Source organism: Ranitomeya variabilis, chromosome 2 (genome assembly GCF_051348905.1).
Source record: "Ranitomeya variabilis isolate aRanVar5 chromosome 2, aRanVar5.hap1, whole genome shotgun sequence".
Lineage (NCBI taxonomy): Eukaryota > Metazoa > Chordata > Amphibia > Anura > Dendrobatidae > Ranitomeya > Ranitomeya variabilis.
The window spans coordinates 956,745,054-956,766,438 of NC_135233.1; the positions used below are offsets into that span (position 1 = coordinate 956,745,054).

The window sequence follows — 21,385 nt, forward strand, 5'->3', positions numbered from 1 at the left end:
TAACTTAATTTAACACCAGTTTCTTCTAGCAATCTATCTATAATTACAGCTTTTTACTTGAGCAACCCATGTCAGTAAGACGACGCCAGAAAATATTTGTGACAGTTACGTTAGTAACAGGTATGTTAGTAAGAAAATCATGTTCACAATGAATGACCTTCTGCAGTCAGGCTGTAAATGGAATTACACAAATAAACTTTATGTTTCAAGAAAGTAAAATCTTCTGGTTAGAAATCGAGAGTTATCAGGGAGATGAGGAATCTGCACCTTTCTACGTTCATTACAGGAGAGGATAAGCATCACGTTTGCAGGTTTCAGCTAAGCAGCTATAATTGAAATCTCTCAGGTCATGTTACCTTGGATGACTGGGAGCCATAAACCTTGTACTGAATTCACCGTGAAGCAGAATTGCTTCTGATGTAATAAAAGACAGTGGAGATTAGTTTTTTTTAAGATCAAGGGGCAGATACCAAGTCTTTTGCTTCAGGAAACAGGCATATCTTTTAAAAAAAAAGCACACGAAAGAACTTCAGAATTTAATATCAGACTTGATGTGAAGCTATAATAAAAAAACCTTTTCTTTAAATCAATTTTTTGTTATATGTATTTTGTATGTGTGTATGTAAAATCTGGAAATGTTTTTTTCTAAACCTTGATCTTTATCTAATAACAAAATTAGTAATTGTCCAATTTTTGCAATTTTCACAGTGGTTACTGGGACTTTTTTTTGGTGAATATGCGCACAATGTCTTTTAGACACCAGTATACCTGTCCAGTTTTCGAAGGCAAAAATGCTTCAGGAAACCATCGGCAATATTTTTACTAAAGTATCTTCCCTGGCGTTACTTCCCTTATTTTTGTGGTGTCCCCGCTGTCGTTGTCCTTTCTTGTACTTTAACCTTTGAATAGGTAACACCCAGAGAATGAACCTGCTTCTTTTATTATCACTTCCCGGCTTTCATAGTCAGCAGTGGTTAAAAGAAGTAACAAGCATAGAAAGTTGTATTTACTGTGCTTTCTGCGCATATGCACATTCTTTGTAAAGTTTTTTTAGCTCAAAGGCAGAACTACAATGGCAGGTAATACCCTCTCAACACTGATGATAACACATGACTCAACATGACTCACTCAACTTATAATTTTTCCAACAAAACAATTTTTTTAGGGACCACTTCACATTTTCTCCTGAGTACGCCGATACCACATATGTGGAAAAAAAACCTATTGTTTGGGCGCATGGCAGGGACCGGTGGGAACTCCCAACAATTTACCCTATTTTAGAAACTAGACCCCTCTGAAAATGTATTTAGATATGTGAGCACCTTGAACCCACAGGTGCGTCACAGAAGTTTATAATGTAGAACTGTGAATATGAAACAATACATTTTTACCAGAAAAATGTTGATTTTGCCCCCCAATTTTCATTTTCACTAGGGTATCGTAGCAAAATGGATCATACTGTTTGTTGTGAAATTTCTTTTGAGTACACCAATGCCTCACATGTGGTTGAAAACTACTTTTGAGGCACAGATCAAAACTCAGGGAAGAAGAACCATACTGGAGTTCAGATGTTGCTGGAATGGTTTGAGGGTGCCATTTCACATTGGCAGAGACCCTGTGGTGGCACAACAACAGAAACCCCCATGAGTGACATCATTTTACAAACTACACTTCTCAGTGAATTAATCTTGGGGTTCAGTGAACATGTTGACACCACATGTGCCTCACAGAAATGTATACCATTGGGCAGTGAAGAAAGAATAATTACATTTTTTACAGCTAACATTGAGTTTTAGCCCCAAATCTTTATTTTTTTATAAGGGCTAATAGGAAAAAATGGACCTCTCAGTATGTTGTGCAATTTCTCCTGAGTAGGCCAATACCTTACTAGTCATCAGGAACTACTTTTGAGGAACAGTGTGAAACTCAGAAAGGAAGGAGCGCCATATTATAGTGCAGAATTTACTGTTATGGTTTGCCGCTGCCATGACCCACTGGGAGAGTGAACTTTGAGGGGCCTATATATTGGAAACTCCCTAAAAGTGATATTTTAAAAACTGCTCCTCTCAAACACTTTTAAACTGTTGTCGAAAAATGTTTTAAACCTTCAGTTTCTACACAGGAATGAATGCAAAGTGGAATGATGTTTTGTTTTTATTATGTTTACCTCTAAAATCTTGTTTTAGTCCCAAATTTCTCACTTTTGCACCAAAAAATGTACCCCACAATTTGTTAACAACTTTCTTCCGGGTGCTCGGGTGTGCACTGAATATCTAGGGTGCTCAAGTAACATGCTCGAGTCCCTGCTCTGCATATTTTGTGGCAGTTGGACACCCAATAAAAACATAATAGGATTGCCCAAGCATGTCACTTGAGCACCCGCAATAATCGGTGATTACTCGAGTTCCCCAATGCAAACTTGAGTAGCGAGTGCACTGCTGGAGCGGGAGGGCCCGGCGCATGGCGGAGGTACCGGGGATGGCTTGGTGGCATCAGCTCTCTCTCCTTTGACATGTATATCATGTCAGGAGAGAGATAAATTATTTTAATAGATTGCACAATCTCTTTTTTTACGTCATCGGGGACCTGAAAATCCGACCCTGATTGTGTTCTCAGGGTCTCAGGTAGCATCTGAGATTTTCAGACTCTGGGGGGGGGGCACTTTACTCTTATTCCCAATCGCCGTTTTAAAATGGCAATAAGGCCTCTTAGCGGCCGCCGTTTTAATGCGCATCGGTGATCGGTGAGGGGTTAACCGTGTCTTCAGGTTGTTTTTATTGTTTGAACGTCTATTTCTGAGCCTCATAAAATGGGCAAACATGTAACATAGAAAAAGATAAGCTATTAACTCCCAGTTTGGCCAATTCCATAGGAGAGATATTTAGATACTGCTATGATAGTAATCATTAAAGGGGTTTTCCAGCCTTAGGCTACAAGTCTGCAGTCACTATGAGAAATAAAATCACAACACAGCAATTTCTTCTTTATCACATAGTAAAAAAAATTAAATGTGCAAACTAAGATGCAGCAATCTGGGTCAGGCAGTGGCTGATGCGTGCACTTCTTTACCCCCACCTAAACTTTTAATAGAGAAATATACTGGTAAAGTACAGTATGCCTCTGGGGCATGCATCCTTTTAAAGCACCAATCCAATGGCTTCTTTGATTTTACTCTAAGGGAAATGTATGAAGGTTCCATGGTCACATCAAAGGAATATATTTCAAGAAATATAGACAGTATGCTTATTTCTTGAAAAAAAAAGTCTTGGAGGTGAACAGTAATAACCTAGTTTACAGCAGTAGCAAAATTATTTAATGAATATAGTGAGAATATAAGAAAGACCACAGAAACTATAATAAATATTTTTAAAATGTTACTATTTATAAGGCTAAATATATAACCATGAAACAGTCTTTTGATTTATCACATTTAATGTAAGGATGACATATACATAGGATCAATTGTTGAATTTTTCTTTTTAAACTAAATATAAAGCCTAAACGTAGTGTATCACCTTTATTGGTTTAATAGTTTTTTTTGCGTTTTTTTTTAATCATATAATGTACAAAAAAATGGGGTGAAAAAAATTCAAGTGCGGTAAAATGGAAAAGAAAACACAAAATTCCGCTATTTTGGGGGCTTTTGATAGTCATTTTGTGGTACCCATAATTTTGTACTATAATTTCATTGATTTACACATGTGACGGCTTGTTTTTGAGTGACAAGTTGTTAATTTTATTGATTCATTTTATGGTATACATAAGGTTTATATCACTTTTAAGCATGGTGACCCCCCAAAAAAAACGACAATTGTAGCATTTAAAATTTTTGCTTTCCAACGTTTACCGTATGTTTAAATACTTTTGTATATCGATAAAATGTGACTGTTACAGAGGCAAAAATACCCCAAAAAAGGCACCAAGTTTATAAAAATAATAATGGCTAAAGTTCATTATACTTACCTTCACCTAGACATTTTCTATGAATCGGTGCTATTTTTTTTTTTTACTACTTAAACCTTTATATGTGTCTATAGCTGTTATGTCCTGATGAGGAAATCGGAGCAATCTGGAAATGCGTTGACACGCAAATAAGGCCTATTCTTCCTAAGAATTGCAGCCGTCCTAAGAGAATCATCACTGCTCAGACACATTCTTTTTCACATTCTTTTCTAGACATCATCATCTCATGATCACTTCATAAGATGGGAATATTCTTTTCATTCCAGACACATCGATATTCAAGCTTTGAAGTGAAGCTATTATAATACAAGGCAAAGGATACTTGTGATCAAAACCATACCATATTCTGAACAGCTGGGCACTCTCTTCCTTTGTGGAACCTTGATTTTGGTTTTCTGTCCTCTGTTGAATAAAACATAAGTCATTCATTATAGTTTTGATCCAAATTTTCTCACTGTAATATATACTGTGAAGCTGTATGCAGATTGCCCTCATTCTCATCAGTCTGCGCTCATCGTTGGGCTAATACTGCAACCCATTAGTTCACATACAGAATGCAGACCCCAGGTGGTAATGCCATCCCATCAGCGACCCGCGGTCATGTGACACAGGTGCTGATGGGTGGGATTAGTGACGTGCTTCCGGCGCAAGAACATTAAATGACACTGTAAGAGATTGACAGCGGCAATTAACAGGTCAACAGCCGCGAGTGGATCGCGATTCCACCCGCTACTGTTGGGGGCACATATCGGCTGTTCAAAACAGCTGACATGTGCCTGGAAAGATGTGGGGTCAGCCCCGGAGCCCACATCAAAGGGAGAGACATGACATGCGCAGAAGATGTACGGAGCATGTCATGAAGGGGTTAAAGTGTATAGGTAAAATAAGCATGCTGTTATATTGATGTTTAGAAAGGTTCTTCATAGTCATACACTGTCATACACTGTAATACATACAGTATCTATCACATCCCCTTGAAAATGCAACTAGCAAAATGTGCATCGGCATGCGCGCATCTACAACTTTATATATGAGTACATTGGTGCATTTGTTCATATAAACCAATGCCTCTACCTTGTGCCAGTCATTGCACTGGTTACCCATCCACTCCAGAATTCAATATAAACTTATCACTCTCATCCACAAAGCACTCCACGGATCAGCACCACCCTACATTGGGACTAGACGTTCTGGATGGCGCCGGCACTGTCCAGCCATCTGTAGTACTGTCCAGTCTAGCAGTATGGGTGCATGTGCTGTCCATCTGGAGTATTCAGCTCTTTACTTAAACCTATTGGGAAGCACCACACCATACTTAAGCTGCCAGACGTAGCCTTGTGCTTCCCTGGTTTAGGCCAGTATTTTCTGCTCCTGCCTAGTACATGTGATTCCTGTTTTGACCTCAGCTTGTTTAATGACATTTCTCCTGCCTGACGATTTTGTACCTTTGCTGCCCTCTTAGATTTCTCCCAGCTACTAGACCATGCTATTGCCCTGGTTTGCTCCTCAGGACTGCAGCCCTTCCGTGGAAGCAAACCAGTGGACTCCTTTATAGGATGAGATCCCTGTATATGAGTTAAAGGGCGAAGGCCGGAGTTCCTCTGGTGTCTGCCAGATGGAGAGGCTTGCACCACCTCTGGCCTTTGGCTTCTGACAGACTTTACACAAATATTCACCAGTCCTGTGATTTCCATCATCTTCTTGCAGAACTCTTTCAATCTTTCATGGTCTACTATTTCCTATATTAGGGATAGCAAATAACACAATACAGATTTCAGGGCGACTTATGATAATCGCTACTTGGAATGTGACAACAAAAGCCAGATTCAACAGCAGGGCCCCAGGATGAACTGCGACCAAAGTTTTACTTTAAGATACTTCAGTTAGGTATATGTTATGCTCCTGGATGTCTCATTTACAATGAAACTTAGGACATTACATTATTTCTGATTTTTTTTAGTTGCTACAAAATATTGTACCTCAATACTGGTTACTCTATTGTGCGATCAGAGTATGAGTCTTATTACACTTAGAAATCTTTATTCGTGATTTACATTTATTAAATAATCTGCAAACACAAATTGCATGTCAACATAGCGTTAAAAACAAAATACATTTAGCAGATTTTTTGCATATGCTTATCAGTCTTTAAAATTTCCATCACGACATCAAATTGCATGCTGTACAAGGTTAATCGAATCTGCTTTTTGACAATGTGCATAATTCAATAATAGCAGGGTTGTCATATGATAGCTGAACATTTACTGGTATCTTATCTTGTTGGCTTGTAAAAAATGTGATATATTCACTGTGACTGCGGAACAGAGAGTAATCATTCACTGAACAGACGCATCGATAGAAATTTAAAAAGGGTATATTCTTTTTTTTTAATGTTATGTTGAATTGCTTGGATATGGGAAAGGGAAGGAAAGGGCCACAATTTAGAATTTACTGCTCTGCTGCGAATTAGAACATGACCCCATTCAAACGAATAGCACGTTTTGCAGTTCCTGGCACAGTCGATGAACTGGCATAGTCACTGTACCAGTAAACCAAAAGAAAAAAGACACACATTCAGCTTTGGTATCAGGTCAATCTGAGAAATAAACCAAAGGGTGAAGCATGAAGCCTAGAATGAAAGTCCTCAATCCCTATACACTGTTTTGATACTGAATTAAAGGGAAGGTACCACGTTTGTAGATCATTAATAAATAAATGTAATGTAGCATAAGATGCTGTTAGAACCAAGTTTTGAATGCATTTGAAACATATTTCGTGTGTTATAGGAGTTTAAAGAAGGCACTGGGAGCTGACATCTTTTCACAGCAGAACAACACTATCAGTGTCATAATGCGGCGCCTCATGGTCATAGGAGATAACAGACAGACGCTGACCCTATCTATTGTAATAGAACTGTCACAGCTGTGAACTGGGCACGCCTATGTGGGCTGCACAATTCACAGTAGTGGGAGTGTTCTGCTGCCATCTTCATGGAGCCCTGGGATCTGCTAACTAAACATAAGCAGTACTGCTTCCAACAGAACAGATCCTAGATTGAGGGCTGACGGTAGTAAAATGCAGGAGAAAAGCCCAGCAGAATAGCAGAGACATCAAGGAGGAACAGTGTAGCATTAGCATTATAGGAGCAGGAGCTGTCAGCTGCTCTGCAGGAGTTGTGATTCATCCCTTCCTAAGATAAGGAGCTGCAGAGAATGGTCAGGCGTTGTGGAGGGAGGTGAGAGAATCATGTCATCTGGGTGAGAGAGACTGATGGCAGAAAGGAGAGACAGTAACTGCTGGTGATAGGAGATCACAGGGCAGTCTCCCACAAAATGGCGCTGCCCTGTGATGCTACTCTTCATTCTGCCCAAGGGATACTAGACCACCCAAAAGGGGAGGGACATGGTGATGTCAGCAGTTACTGCCCCAATTTTGCTGCTAACAGTAAAGCTGGTAAGTCTTACTATAGCTGCTTGAGGTCTAAAACGGAAAATGCTCTAGTGGTAAATATATATATAGTTATATGAAAAAGTTTGGGCACCCCTATTAAGCTTAATGTTTTATAAAAATTGCTTTTTTTTGCAACAGCTATTTCAGTTTCATATATCTAATAACTGTTGGACACAGTAATGTTTCTGCCTTGAAATGAGGTTTATTGTACTAACAGAAAATGTGCAATCTGCATTCAAACTAAATTTGACAGGTGCATAAGTATGGGCACCCTTATAATTTTCTTGTTTTAAATACTCCTACCTACTTTTTACTGACTTACTAAAGCTCTTTTTTTGGTTTTGTAACCTCATTGAGCTTTGAACTTCATAGCCAGATGTATGCAATCATGAGAAAAGCTACTTAAAGTGGCCACTTGCAAGTTGTTCTCCTGTTTGAATCTCCTCTGGAGAGTGGCATCATGGGCTCCTCAAAACAACTGTCAAATGATCTGAAAACAAAGATTATTCAACATAGTTGTTCAGGGGAAGGATACAAAAAGCTGTCTCAGAGATTTAACCTGTCAATTTCCACTGTGAGGAACATAGTAAGGAAATGAAAGAACACAGGTACAGTTCTTGTTAAGGCCAGAAGTGGCAGGCCAAGAAAAACATCAGAAAGGCAGAGAAGAATGGTGAGATCAGTCAAGGACAATCCTCAGACCACCTCCAGAGAGCTGCAGCATCAACTTGCTGCAGATGGTGTCACTGTGCATCGGTCAACTATACAACGCACTTTGCACAAGGAGAAGCTGTATGGGAGAGTGATGTGAAAGAAGCCATTTCTGCAAGCACGCCACAAACAGAGTCGGCTGAGGTATGCAAAAGCACATTTGGAGAAGCCAATTTCTTTTTGGAAGAAGGTCCTGTGGACTGATGAAACAAAGATTGAGTTGTTTGGTCATACAAAAAGGCGTTATGCATGGCGGCCAAAAAACACAGCATTCCAAGAAAAACACTTGCTACCTACAGTAAAATTTGGTGGAAGTTCCATCATGCTTTGGGGCTGTGTGGCCAATGCCGGCACCAGGAATCTTGTTAAAGTTGAGGGACACATGGATTCCTCTCAGTATCAGCAGATTCTTAAAAATAATGTTCATGAATCAGTGACAAAGTTGAAGTTACGCAGGAGATGGATCTTTCAGCAAAACAATGATCCAAAACACCGCTCCAAATCTACTCAGGCATTTATGCAGAGGAACAATTACACTGTTCTGGAATGGCCATCCCAGTCCCCAGACCTGAATATCATTGAACATCTGTGGGATCATTTGAAGAGGGCTGTCCATGCTCGGCGACCATCAAACTTAACTGAACTGGAATTGTTTTGTAAAGAGGAATGGTCAAAAATACCTTCATCCAGGATCCAGGAACTCATTAAAAGCGACAGGAAGCGACTAGAGGCTGTTATTTTTGCAAAAGGAGGATCTACTAAATATTAATGTCACTTTTCTGGTGAGGTGCCCATACTTATGCACCTGTCAAATTTTGTTTGAATGCAGATTGCACATTTTCTGTTAGTACAATAAACCTCATTTCAAGGCAGAAACATTACTGTGTCCAACAGTTATTAGATATATGAAACTGAAATAGCTGTTGCAAAAAAAACAATTTTTATAAAACATTAAGCTTAAGTTTAATAGGGGTGCCCAAATTTTTTCATATAATTGTATTTGTAAGAAAATATATAATATTTTTCATATAGAAATGTTTGCAAACAGTGCATTAATACATTTTAATTACTATTTTAAGCTTAATTTCACACAAAAAATCTACAAGAAAACTGGTGGCACCTTCCCTTTAATGGTGCCCATTTGAAATACCTCTAGTGTTTAGCGGGGTTTTCCAACATTGTAACATTTTCTCTATTCTTGCTACCACTCCCTTCATTTTACTCCCTAAGTGCCTGAATTATGTCTTTTGAACGTTTTTTGAACCATAATCCTACAATAGTAATCTAGTTTCCAGCTGCAATATCCATAATAAAATGCTTTAAAGCTCCAGGCACCTCTGTCCCCTTAGCCGGTACTGATCATCTTTCTACCTATCCACCCTACCATCCAGCACCATCTTCTGACATGAAGTCCCCACACAGTAGCCTTCAGCCTGTACTTATTGATTTGATTGGTTGAGGAGGAGAAAGCATGAGCACTTCATGGGACATTGATTTACTGCCTCAAACAAGACTGAGCATGTGCGACCGACGACCATTCGCACATGCTAACTTTAATTACCAGTGAGAATTGGGAAGTGCGAATTATGTTTGCACATGTCTGCGTATTACAATAGGGCATGGTGCTTGAATAATAGAGGGCACATAATGAGCATAGGTCAGAGAAGCCAATCAGCACAACATCCCCCAGAACCGGCCCCTAAAGTTATGAAAACACAACACCTTTTTTAGTCAGATTCAACATAGAATCTGCATGAAAACGCACTCAATGAAAGTTAAAAATACCAAACAAATGCACATAAATGTCAAAACTACTCACTGTGCATATGTTCAGGTTTTCTTAACTTCTTTTAACTGCTTTAGGCTTCCAAAGTGGAAAAGCCGCTAAAAGAAGTGACCTGACCATTCTTCAGGTGGCTTCCGCTTGGAAGCTGCCACTATCTTGTGTATTAAAAAAGAAAAAAAAAAAAAAAAAAAACGGAAAAAGAAGAATGACGCAGAAACAACAAAAAAGGTGAAAAAAAGACAAAGAAGATGCTTCAGAAAAAACATAACTTGCATTTTACTGGTGCCTTCAGCTTAAAAAACGATTATTTATTTTATTTGCTTATAGTGTGCCATTAATTCCACAGCGCTTTACAGACATTATCGGCACTGTCTCTACTGGAGCTCACAATCTAAATTCCCTATCAGTATGTTATGGCTATGTGTCCAGTATTGGTATTATAGGAGGGTCAGCCTACATTTGCATTTCTTCTTATTTTGAGCATCATTCTCTTCCAGAAGGTAAGGGGTGTAGTTGTGACAACGCTCATTTTATTTTTTCTTAGTGTCCAAGCTCATATTTTTCCTTTATCGATTATGGCACCCAATAAATGAAAGCATAGCTATACTGTTTTCTAGAACTCACACTCATTGGCGTTTAAAACATCGCTACGATGTTGATCCAGAAAAGTAGGACGAGTGCCACGGGAGTGTCCTGCGGGTGCAAAACGATTTTTCTTTATATGACATGCGTATGACGCACATATGAAATATGTTTTTTTTCTCTGCGACTATTATTCTACAGTCAATTACAGGACTATTTACAGTGTTCTATGCTACAGAATCGCAATGTTTCATTAAAAATCACACGGCACATGGATTGTCCGTGTGATGTCCATTTTATTTCTCTCAGCCATTGACAAGCATTGGTGAGTCTCATTTGGTATACGCAGCCACTCCCAGCATGTTGCATTTTTTTCTCATCCCGATTCCAGTTGAGAAAAAAAAATGATGAGCAGGGAGTCATTGAATAACAATAGTCAGAGCGCAATCAGATTTTTTATAGGATTGCACTCGTCCAATTTATATGCAGATGAGTATGAGCCCTCAGAGTAATTATATATTTATTTTCATAGAATTAAGGTACCTTCACACTCAGCAACTTTACAACGAGAACGACAACGATCCGTGACGTTGCAGCGTCCTGGATAGCGATCTCGTTGTGTTTGACACGCAGCAGCGATCTGGATCCCGCTGTGATATCGCTGGTCGGAGCTAGAAGTCCAGAACTTTATTTGGTCGTCAGGTCGGCGTGTATCGTCGTGTTTGACAGCAAAAGCAATGATGCCAGCAATGATTTACATGGAGCTAACGACCTGTGAGAACGATAAGTGAGTCGCCGTTACGTCACTGGATCGCTCCTGCATCGTTCTGGAGCTGCTGTGTTTGATGTCTCTACAGCGACCTAAACAGCGACGCTCCAGCGATCGGCTCGTTGTCTATATCGCTGCAGCGTCGCTGAGTGTGACGGTACCTTTATCTACATAATGTACTTTTCAACATTCACAATCACAACTTGTCCTTTAAATGGACTGTGATTGACCATGTCTCTGCCTTCCAACCTTCCCTTGGGAGACCCAGATAACTGTCAGGTGTCACCTACTGGTAACCATAACAGTATGCTCACACTGAGTTTATGTTTGTTTGTTTTTTACAATGTTTTCAATTCTAATCCAGTTTTTTATGTTTTTTGTTCCTTTTTTTAATGTTTTTACTTTTTTTTACCCCAAGTCTTTTAAAGAAGTTTTAAAACCAAGCTGGAAAAAAAAACTTGCTGTATGAATAGCAGTGTGCTTCTGCCATTGAAATCAATAGAAAATGTATTTCAAAGCTGTGAAGTCGATTTTGAAAGGGGATTTGGTGCAGAAACCACTTCAACATAAAGTCAGTGTGACAGAAAAACTAGATATCCTTGAGAAGCATAAGGTTAGGCTCTTGTTTATCTGTCCAATTGTCATGTGTTGGTAACTGAAGATTAGGGAATCAATTCATGAACATGAACACAAGTTGAATTTTATAAAAAAAATGTGCAGTTCTCAGTGAATTCAAACAATTGGTGATTCAATTGGTGTAACTCATTTAAAAAATGGCTATGTGAGCTCAGGCGCAACCGCACGGGTTTTCCCATTAATCCTTGTAGCCATTACATCATATGGTATAGTGGTAAATACAATGTTTTCCTTTCTCGGCACTACCAGAGGACAATGATAGTTTGAAGTTGAGATAATTTGCTCAGTATCAAATTTATTAGGACACTTCAATAAGAACAAAATAACGCGTTTCAGCTCGCAACGGCCGTCATCAGGTATAATGAAAAAAAGCACGTTTCAACCTGATGAAGGCCGTTGCGGGTTGAAACGCGTTATTTTGTTCTTATTGAAGTGTCCTAATAAATTTGATACTGAACAAATTATCTCAACTTCAAACTGTCCTTGTCCTCTGGAAGTGCCGAGAAAGGAACATTTTTTATTTACCATTATATTCACATGCAAACCTTAGATCTGGCATAGTCCCTGCAATTGTGCTGCAGACCGGAAGATTACAGAGAGCAGATCCCTCACATGGATCATTTGAGTGTACATACAAGACATCCAAAGGGTGAGTGCAACATTATATATCTTCTTGCGGTGAATATACGCCTACACTTAGACTCTGCGCCCCTTTCTCCCCTTTTATATTTCTTTGCGATATCTTTGCAATCATATGGTATAGAGCAGTCAATCAGACGGGACTATTATAACCTAGATAAAACCCTAGGCTGCGAATAAAGCAACTTGTTTATTGTGGTTTTGGATAATAAGAGGACATCGGAGCTCAAAGCTCAGCAGTACAGCTAGTGAGAGAAAGTCCAAAACGATTGGACAAATACACGAAACAGTATTGTGTGGCATAACTGCAGCAGTGAAGATGAGTTTGGGAATCATTTGGGAACAATATAGAGATTCAGCTGATGGGGAAAGAGGACAGGTACTAACGCAAGTGATAGACTCCGTGTGATTAATCAGCGATATAGTGGACCTAGCATCTGTCCTACTGAATTTGAATTACAATTCTACTTTTTTTCTTCATTCATAATGCACTGGAAACCAGCAGCAAGGCAACACAATATTTTTCAAGAAAAAAATAAATCTGAAATAAGTGTTAAAGATGGTGTGTTTTCTATTCACAAAAGACTGTAGTTTTTGCAATTTTTGTGCAATCCTTTTTGGAAAGTATGGAATAATTGTTTTTGAAAAATGCTAAAGAAAATTTCCCAAGATTCAGATGTTAAACTGTGGCTGTCTACCTCACAAAATGTGTATGTCAAAAACAATATTTTCTTAGCACAACTGTTTCACTAGTCAAATTTTTAATCCATACATTCCACACCAATACAGGTTCCTGTAGCAGATGCTTGCTTTTTGGACGTGTAGCGACCTAGAATTTCTGATGTCATTTTTAGGAAGGATGTTGCATTATCATGAAAAAATTGAAAAAAATGTTTAAAAAATGTAGACCTTTAATTATGAATGTCTGTTTTTACATACCTGTTTTACTAATCCATTTTGTACATGCTACACCTATTATGGGGCCTGCTGCAATATTGTACTTTTTGTACAGATACCTACCTACCAGCTTTTTTTACGTCCTTTTTGGCAACAATTAAATTACTGGGATTAAAAAGATAGTGTAATGTAAAGTTGATTATAGTGTTGTACAAAATGTATAGTAAAAAAGTGGCAAAGGTAATGCAGGGGGTAGTGCAAAGGAAAATAAAAAAAAAAACCATACCACAAACATACCAAGAATGAGACACAGATACCAGATACCCACATTGTCTAAATACCTTGCATAAAATTATGCAAAACAAAGCCTCAAAAAAGAGGACAGCAAAGAAAACCAACTCCATATACTATCTAGAAAAATTAGGAAGAAAAGGGAGTACTTAGGTTAAAAAGAGTATTTTATTGTGAAAATTTAACAAAGTGTAACACACAGTAAAAATTACAACAGGTTGACACGAAAGATCATGAGTGCCATATACCCGACATAGCTGCCAGTATCACATAAATCAGGAAGGCATGTCATAATGAAAGTGCTAATAGTGCAATAGTATGGTCTCATTGAATAAATCCTTATACAATAGCACTTCCCTGCAGCCAGCAACAAACCAAATGAGTAGCACTAAAGGAAAAAAAAATGAAGTGCTAACCCAAAGTAACCATATAATCATCAAAGCAAATAGCTGTAAATGGCGCTTACCAGCAGCTAACACCAGAATGGGGTGGATGGCACCAGAGGAATCCAACAGAGCCCCCAATTTTAATTTTTACTTTGTGTTACACTTTATTAAATTTTCACAATAAAATACTCTTTTTAACCTAAGTACTCCCTTTTCCTCCTAATTTTTCTAAACATACCAAGAATGTGGTAGCCACTAACAGCATCAGAAGCACCACTATAACCACTGGCACCAGCCATTGGGGCACTCATACTATGAAAAAGAGATGACAATTGTCCTCCTCTGCCTCTGGCAAGCATATTACTGTGGAGGAAGCAGAGGGAGCATTCTAGAATATATGGGATATCATTCATCTTAATCACAGCAGGAATTTGTTAACTTTGACAGTGACAACATCAATCGAGTCTTCTTCTTCGAGTGTTCTGCAAAGAACGGTCCATCTGATCACTAGTGATTAAGGAGGATAATTTTTGGACCATGTTTAATCTTAACAGATTAAAGTCTGTCAGTGCTATTAAAATGGGCTATTGGTAACTACTTGGTTACCATCCATTTTTATGGAGAGCTCACTTTGGCATTACTAAACCTTTGTTTGTGTCAGAGAGCTTGAAACAGGTTAGATTCCTTACTCCTAAAAAGGAACTGTTTATCTCTTCTTCAATCCTCACCATCCATCTCACCTCCTCCTCAGAACTGTTCCTTAACATACAATCCTGTCTCCAAACACAGACAGCCACCTCATGCCCTCTCCTGCTCCCACCTGCTAACACTTTCTCTGCTCCTTCTCACTGCTGGTGATATCTCACCAAATCCTGGCCCTCCTCACCACATCCCCACAGTCATTTCTACCTCCCATCCACGCTCTATCACAAATTTCCGCAACCTCTCTAACCTTATACCCATTCGCTCAGCCTCCGCTTCCTCAGTCCCACTAACAGGAGCTCTGTGGAACGCTCGCTCTGTCTGCAACAAGCTTTCCTACATCCATGATCTTTTTGTTACTACCAAACTTTCTTTCCTCGCCATCACCGAAACCTGGCTCACCCTTTCTGATACAGCCTCTCCTGCTGCACTTTAGTATGGTGGATTCCACCTTTCTCACACACCCTGCCCCAGCAGCAAGCATGATGGAGGAGTTGGTTTTCTCCTGTCAGATAACTCCTCCTTCACCCCAATCCAATTACCACCCTCTATTACACTCCCTTCCTTTGAGGTGCACTCTGTGCGCATGTACTCTCCCTCCACCCTCCAACTGGCTGTCATTTACCGCCCCCAGGGCCAGCCACCACCTTTTTTGACCACTTCACCACCTGGCTACATCATTTCCTCTCAGCTGTCATCCCCACTATCATCTTGGGTGACTTCAACATCCCCATTGACACTTCCCTCTCAACTGCCACTAGGCTTCTATCTCTCACTTCCTCCTTCGGTCTCACTCAATGGTCTTCTACAGCCACCCACAAAGATGGCCACACACTGGACCTCATCTTCACCCGCCTCTGCTCCCTATCTAACCTCTCTAACTCACCTCTTCCTCTTTCTGACCACAACCTACTCACATTCTCTTCCCTCTCCACTCCTTGTCTACAATCCCCAACTCACAAACTTGCACACCCTCACAGAAATCTTAAACACCACGATCGACACTCACTCTCTAAATCCCTTCTCCATGTTACAGAAAGAAGTTCACTACACAATGCGGATGCCGTTCTATATAGCACCACAATAGCTGTAGCTTTGAAATCTGTTGCCCCTCTTACACATACCAAAGCTTGCAAAATCAACAGACAGCCCTGGCACACCAGCCTGACCAAAGAACTGAGGCGAGCTTCCAGGGCCGCTGAGCGGAGATGGAAAAGATTCCACTCCAACAAGCACTTCATCGCATTCAAACAGTCCCTCACTACTAACAAGGCCACAGTCGCCACAGCTAAACAAACCTACTTCTCATCTCTCATATCCTCCCTGTCTCACAATCCTAAACAGTTATTCAACACTTTCAATTCTCTCCTCCGTCCCCCAACATCTCGTCCCTCCCAACTCATCTCAGCTGAAGACTTTGCCTCATTTTTCAAGCAGAAGATTGATTCCATCAGAGACAGTTTTGGTCCAGAACTCCCAGAGCCCTTCCTTCCAAATGTCAAGCCCTCCACCTCCAAAACCAACTTCTCCACCATTACATAAGATTGAGTCTCCACTCTACTCTCAAGATCAAATCTCACCACCTGTGCACTTGACCTGATCCCATCCCACTTTATCCCAAACCTCACCTTCAGTCTTCATCCTAACCCTAACCCATCTCTTCAACCTATCACTAACAACTGGTGTTTTCCCCTCAAGCTTTAAACATGCCTCAATCACACATATCCTCAAAAAGCCCTCTCTTGACCATCCTCTGTATCTATCGCCCTATATCACTTCTCTCCTATGCCTCAAAACAACACGTCCATCTTGAACTGTCCTCCCATCTCTCTTCCTGCTCCCTCTTCAACCGCTTAAAATCTGGCTTCCAGTCACACCACTCCACTGAAACTGCCCTAACTAAGGTCACCAATGACCTATTAACTGCCAAGAGCAAGCGACACTACTCTGTCCTCCTCCTCCTCCTGGATTTGTTCTTTGCCTTTGACACAGTGGACCATTCCCTATTATTACAGATCCTCTCATCCCTTGGAATCACAGACTTGGCCCTATCCTGGATCTTGTCATACCTAACAGACAGGACATTCAGCATCTCCCTCTCACACACCACCTCTTCACCTCGCCCCCTATCTGTCAGAGTCCCGCAAGGTTCAGTCCTAGGGCCCCTGCTCTTCTCCATTTACACCTTTAGCCTGGGACAGTTCATAGAATCTCACGGCCTTCAGTATCACCTCTATGCTGACGACACACAGATCTACATCTCTGGACCAGATATCACTTCCCTACTAACCAGAATCCCTCAATGTCTGTCCACTATTTCATCCTTCTCCACTAGATGTCTAAAACTTAACATGGACAAAACAGAATTCATCATCTTTCCCCATCTCACGTGACCCCCCCAATGAACCTATCCATTACAGTAAAAGGCTGCCCACTCTCCCCAGTCCCACAAGCTCGCTGCCTCGGGGTAATCCTTGACACTCATCTCTCCTTCAAACCACATATCCAAGCCCTTTCCACTTCCTTGCGCCTTCAACTCAAAATATTTCACGGATCTGTACATTCCTAGACCAAGAATCTGCAAAAATCCTTGTCCATGCCCTCATCATCTCCTGCTTTGTCTACTGTAACCTCCTGCTCTGTAGCCTCCCCTCGAACACCCATGCACCCCTCCAACCTATTCTAAACTCTGCTGCCTGACTAATCCACCTGTCCCCCACTATTCCCCAACCTCTCCCCTTTGTCTATCCCTTCACTGGCTCCCCATTACTCAGAGACTCCAGTACAAAACCCTAACCATGACATACAAAGCCATCCGTAACCTGTCTCCTCCATACATCTGTGACCTTGTCCCCCGGTACTTACCTGCATGCAACCTCCGATCCTCACAAGATCTCCTTCTCTATTCCCCTCTTATCTCCTCTTCCCACAATCGCATACAAGATTTCTCTCGCGCATCACCTCTACTCTGGAACTCTTTACCACAACATATCAGACTCTCGCCTACCATCGAAACCTTCAAAAAGAACCACTTGTTTAATGGAACCATTTACATGTCTGTCCTTTCTTCCATGCATCACTTTTTTAACATATCTATTGCTAGGCTGTAATGAAGAAAAGGATCATGTAGTTTGGTTCCTTTGGATTTCAAAAATAAATGAAAAAAGAAACTGGATGCAAAACAAATTACACATGGGAGGAAAGCAGTCCATTTTTGAAGGATGTAAAAAACGGAAATGGATATGTGAGAGTAGCCTAAAGCTTGAGAAGTTTGAGACAAGAACTAAAACAAGTCTTTGCACTAAATTTAAATAAATCTTTTGTTTCTGTAAAAAATATTTTAATATCAGTAATACAAGTAGTTTAATATATTTTAGTAGATCAACAAATATGAAAGAAGCACACAATGTTAAAGTTTTCTATTTTGGGCATTATGTCCATATAAAATAGGGAAACAAGAAGGTAAAGTCAAGGAAACTGGCATATTTGTCTCCAGAGAGAGGGCTGGCACTCGCAGAGCTCCCATCTAGGAAAAGCTATTCACAGTTCTAAAAAAGATTTTGTTGCCATGGGTACTGATGTAACAGAGAATTGAAAAGGAATAAAAAGCTTTTCGGGAGCATGGATCAGGTTTGTTCAAACCATTCTACTTTACCTTAATTTGCAATTAACCCTCTGACTTTTTTTATCTATTCCCTATTCATACATGTAATTGCATACGGAATATAAAATCGGGATATTTTTCTAAAAGGCAGTCAACAAAAACCATACAGAGAACGGCAGGTTTTAAAAATAAAGGTCAGATCTCCTTGGTGTGCTGCTGATGTAGTGCGCGTGAATGTCTTAGCATGCCAATTACTGTTCATTTTAATTGTAAGATAAATACAGGCCCTGTGTCCAATAAGTTCAATGCACCAAAGCAATTAGCAGGTCAGGGAGTGCTGGATGCCTTCCAGAAATTAGTGCTGGAATTTAATATACTTTGGGCTGAATTTGGAAGTGGCCACACTATATCTCACAGTCTATGCAAAGTAACTGCCGTGAAAATGAAGGTTTCTCTAGGAGTATATAACCTGAGTTTGGGTGGTTTATGAGTAGTATTTTTTAAATAATAATTCCATGGTTTTTGAAGCATTTTTAATGGTACATTTATGTGTTTTTACATGTACAAAATACTTTAGAGAGATGTTACTTTGCCTTCTAAAGTGAATATTACACATTCATTAAGACTGGCATTGCGCACTCAAGTCTTAGACTACGTTCCCACGATGATGTTTTGCTGAGTTTTTGATGTTGCACATTTTCTGCACCTTTTATTTTAAATAGGTTACTTGCATTTTTTATTGCGCCTTTTTGTGCAGTTTTTATCATGTGTCTTCATCACGTTTTTGACGCTGTATTTTTTGTCTCGCGTTGACATGTCATGCTTTCAATAAATACTGTATGCTTTGTTCTTGATGCTTCCACTTTTTTGGCTGTAACAAAATTTTATTGATATACTTAGGAGCGGATTACCTGTCTTTGATGTGTTTTTCCGCTGGTTAAACGCACCAAAGACGCATGTGATTTCCTACGGATCTTACACATCTAATGCAAGTTTTGAAACACGCTCCGCAGGTCAGTTTACTATGAGTTTAAAAGAAGCACAGCGGGCAGGAGATTTCTGTAATTCCCATCCACTTTGCTGGAACTGTAAGACACTGCATTTTTGAAGCAGTAAGAATGCACAGCATCAAAAACGCACCAATAGCTCATCATGGGAACGTAGACTAAGACACTTAATGAATGTGGTGTATCTTCACAGTGGTATACGACTTCATGCACCTCACCAGAGATGCTACTCCAACCATAGACTGGTGTAGCATTAGTAGAGTAAAAAAGTTGTAATTTTTGCTAAATTTGACAAGTTGCCTCACCTGGCCCAGGCTCCTCTTATGGTATGACAAAGCCAAAAGGCACAAAAAAGTTTTGAGTAAGTACTGTATACATTGAGCAAAAAAATTGTGACTTTTCAAAGCCTTGTTCACCAGTTTTCTGGCAGAAAAGCTTTAGTGAATCACCCCCAAAATTAATTTGGGGGTTGTTTTTAGAATCTATAACATATTTCTGCCATGTTTTAATAGACTTGTTAATTAACTTGGGAAATACCAGAAAACAACATGTAGAAAATCTTAACCCCTTAATCCCATATGACATACTATCCCGTCAAGGTGACCTGGGACTTAATACCCAGTGAGGGGATAGTACGTCATATGCGATCGGCTGCGCTCACGGGGGGAGCGCGGCCGATCGCGGCCGGGTGTCAGCTGACTATCACAGCTGACATCCAGCAATATGTGCCAGGAGCGGTCACGGACCGCCCCCGGCACATTAACCCCCGGCACACTGCGATCAAACATGATCGCAGTGTACCGGCGGTACAGGGAAGCATCGCGCAGGGAGGGGGCTCCCTGCGTGCTTCCCTGAGACGATCGGTACAAGGCGATGTACTCACCTTGTACCGAGCATCTCCTCCCTGCAGTCCCCGGATCCAAAATGGCCGCGGGGCTGCATCCGGGTACTGCAGGGAGTACTTCCGGGTCTACAGCAGGCGCTGGTAAGCCTGCAGCCCTGTCAGTCAGATCGCTGATCTGACAGAGTGCTGTGCAAACTGTCAGATCAGCGATCTGTGATGTCCCCCCGTGGGACAAAGTAAAAAAGTAAAAAAAAAAAATTCCACATGTGTAAAAAAAAAAAAAAAAATCCTAAATAAAGAAAAAAAAATATTATTCCCATAAATACCTTTCTTTATCTAAATAAAAAAAAAACAATAAAAGTACATATTTAGTATCGCCGCGTCCGTAACGACCCAACCTATAAAACTGTCCCACTAGTTAACCCCTTCAGTGAACACCGTAAGGAAAAAAAAAAACGAGGCAAAAAACAACGCTTTATTATCATACCGCCGATCAAAAAGTGGAATAACACGCGATCAAAAAGATGGATATAAATAACCATGGTACCGCTGAAAACGTCATCTTGTCCCGCAAAAAACAAGCCACCATACAGCATCATAAGCAAAAAATAAAAAAGTTATAGTCCTCAGAATAAAGCGATGCCAAAATAATTATTTTTTCTATAAAATAGCTTATCGTATAAAAGCGCCAAAACATAAAAAAATGATATAAATGAGATATCGCTGTAATCGTACTGACACGACGAATAAAACTGCTTTATCAATTTTACCAAACGTGGAACGTTATAAACGCCTCCCCCAAAAGAAATTCATGAATAGCTGGTTTTTGGTTATTCTGCCTCACAAAAATTGGAATAAAAAGCGATCAAAAAATGTCATGTGCCTGAAAATGTTACCAATAAAAACTTCAACTCGTCCCGCAAAAAACAAGACCTCAAATGACTCTGTGGACCAAAATATAGAAAAAGTATAGGTCTCAAAATGTGGAGACGCAAAAACTTTTTTGCTATCTTTTAGTGTGTGACAGCTGCCAATCATAAAAATCCGATATAAAAAAACGCTATAAAAGTAAATCAAACCCCCCTTCATCACCCCCTTAGTTCGGGAAAAATAATAAA

The 21,385-nt window shown here is 40.0% G+C and overlaps 1 protein-coding gene across 2 annotated transcripts in view; it reads right to left on the reverse strand.

The window, feature by feature from the left end:
• SLC9A9 (solute carrier family 9 member A9) overlaps nt 1–21,385 on the reverse strand; it is a 1,256,356-nt gene that overhangs the window by 267,399 nt on the left and 967,572 nt on the right. For both annotated transcript variants that reach the window (XM_077290810.1, XM_077290809.1), the window contains exon 14: nt 4,286–4,365. In XM_077290810.1, coding sequence (XP_077146925.1) covers nt 4,286–4,365 — 80 coding nt within the window. The remainder of the gene's footprint in view (nt 1–4,285; nt 4,366–21,385) is intronic.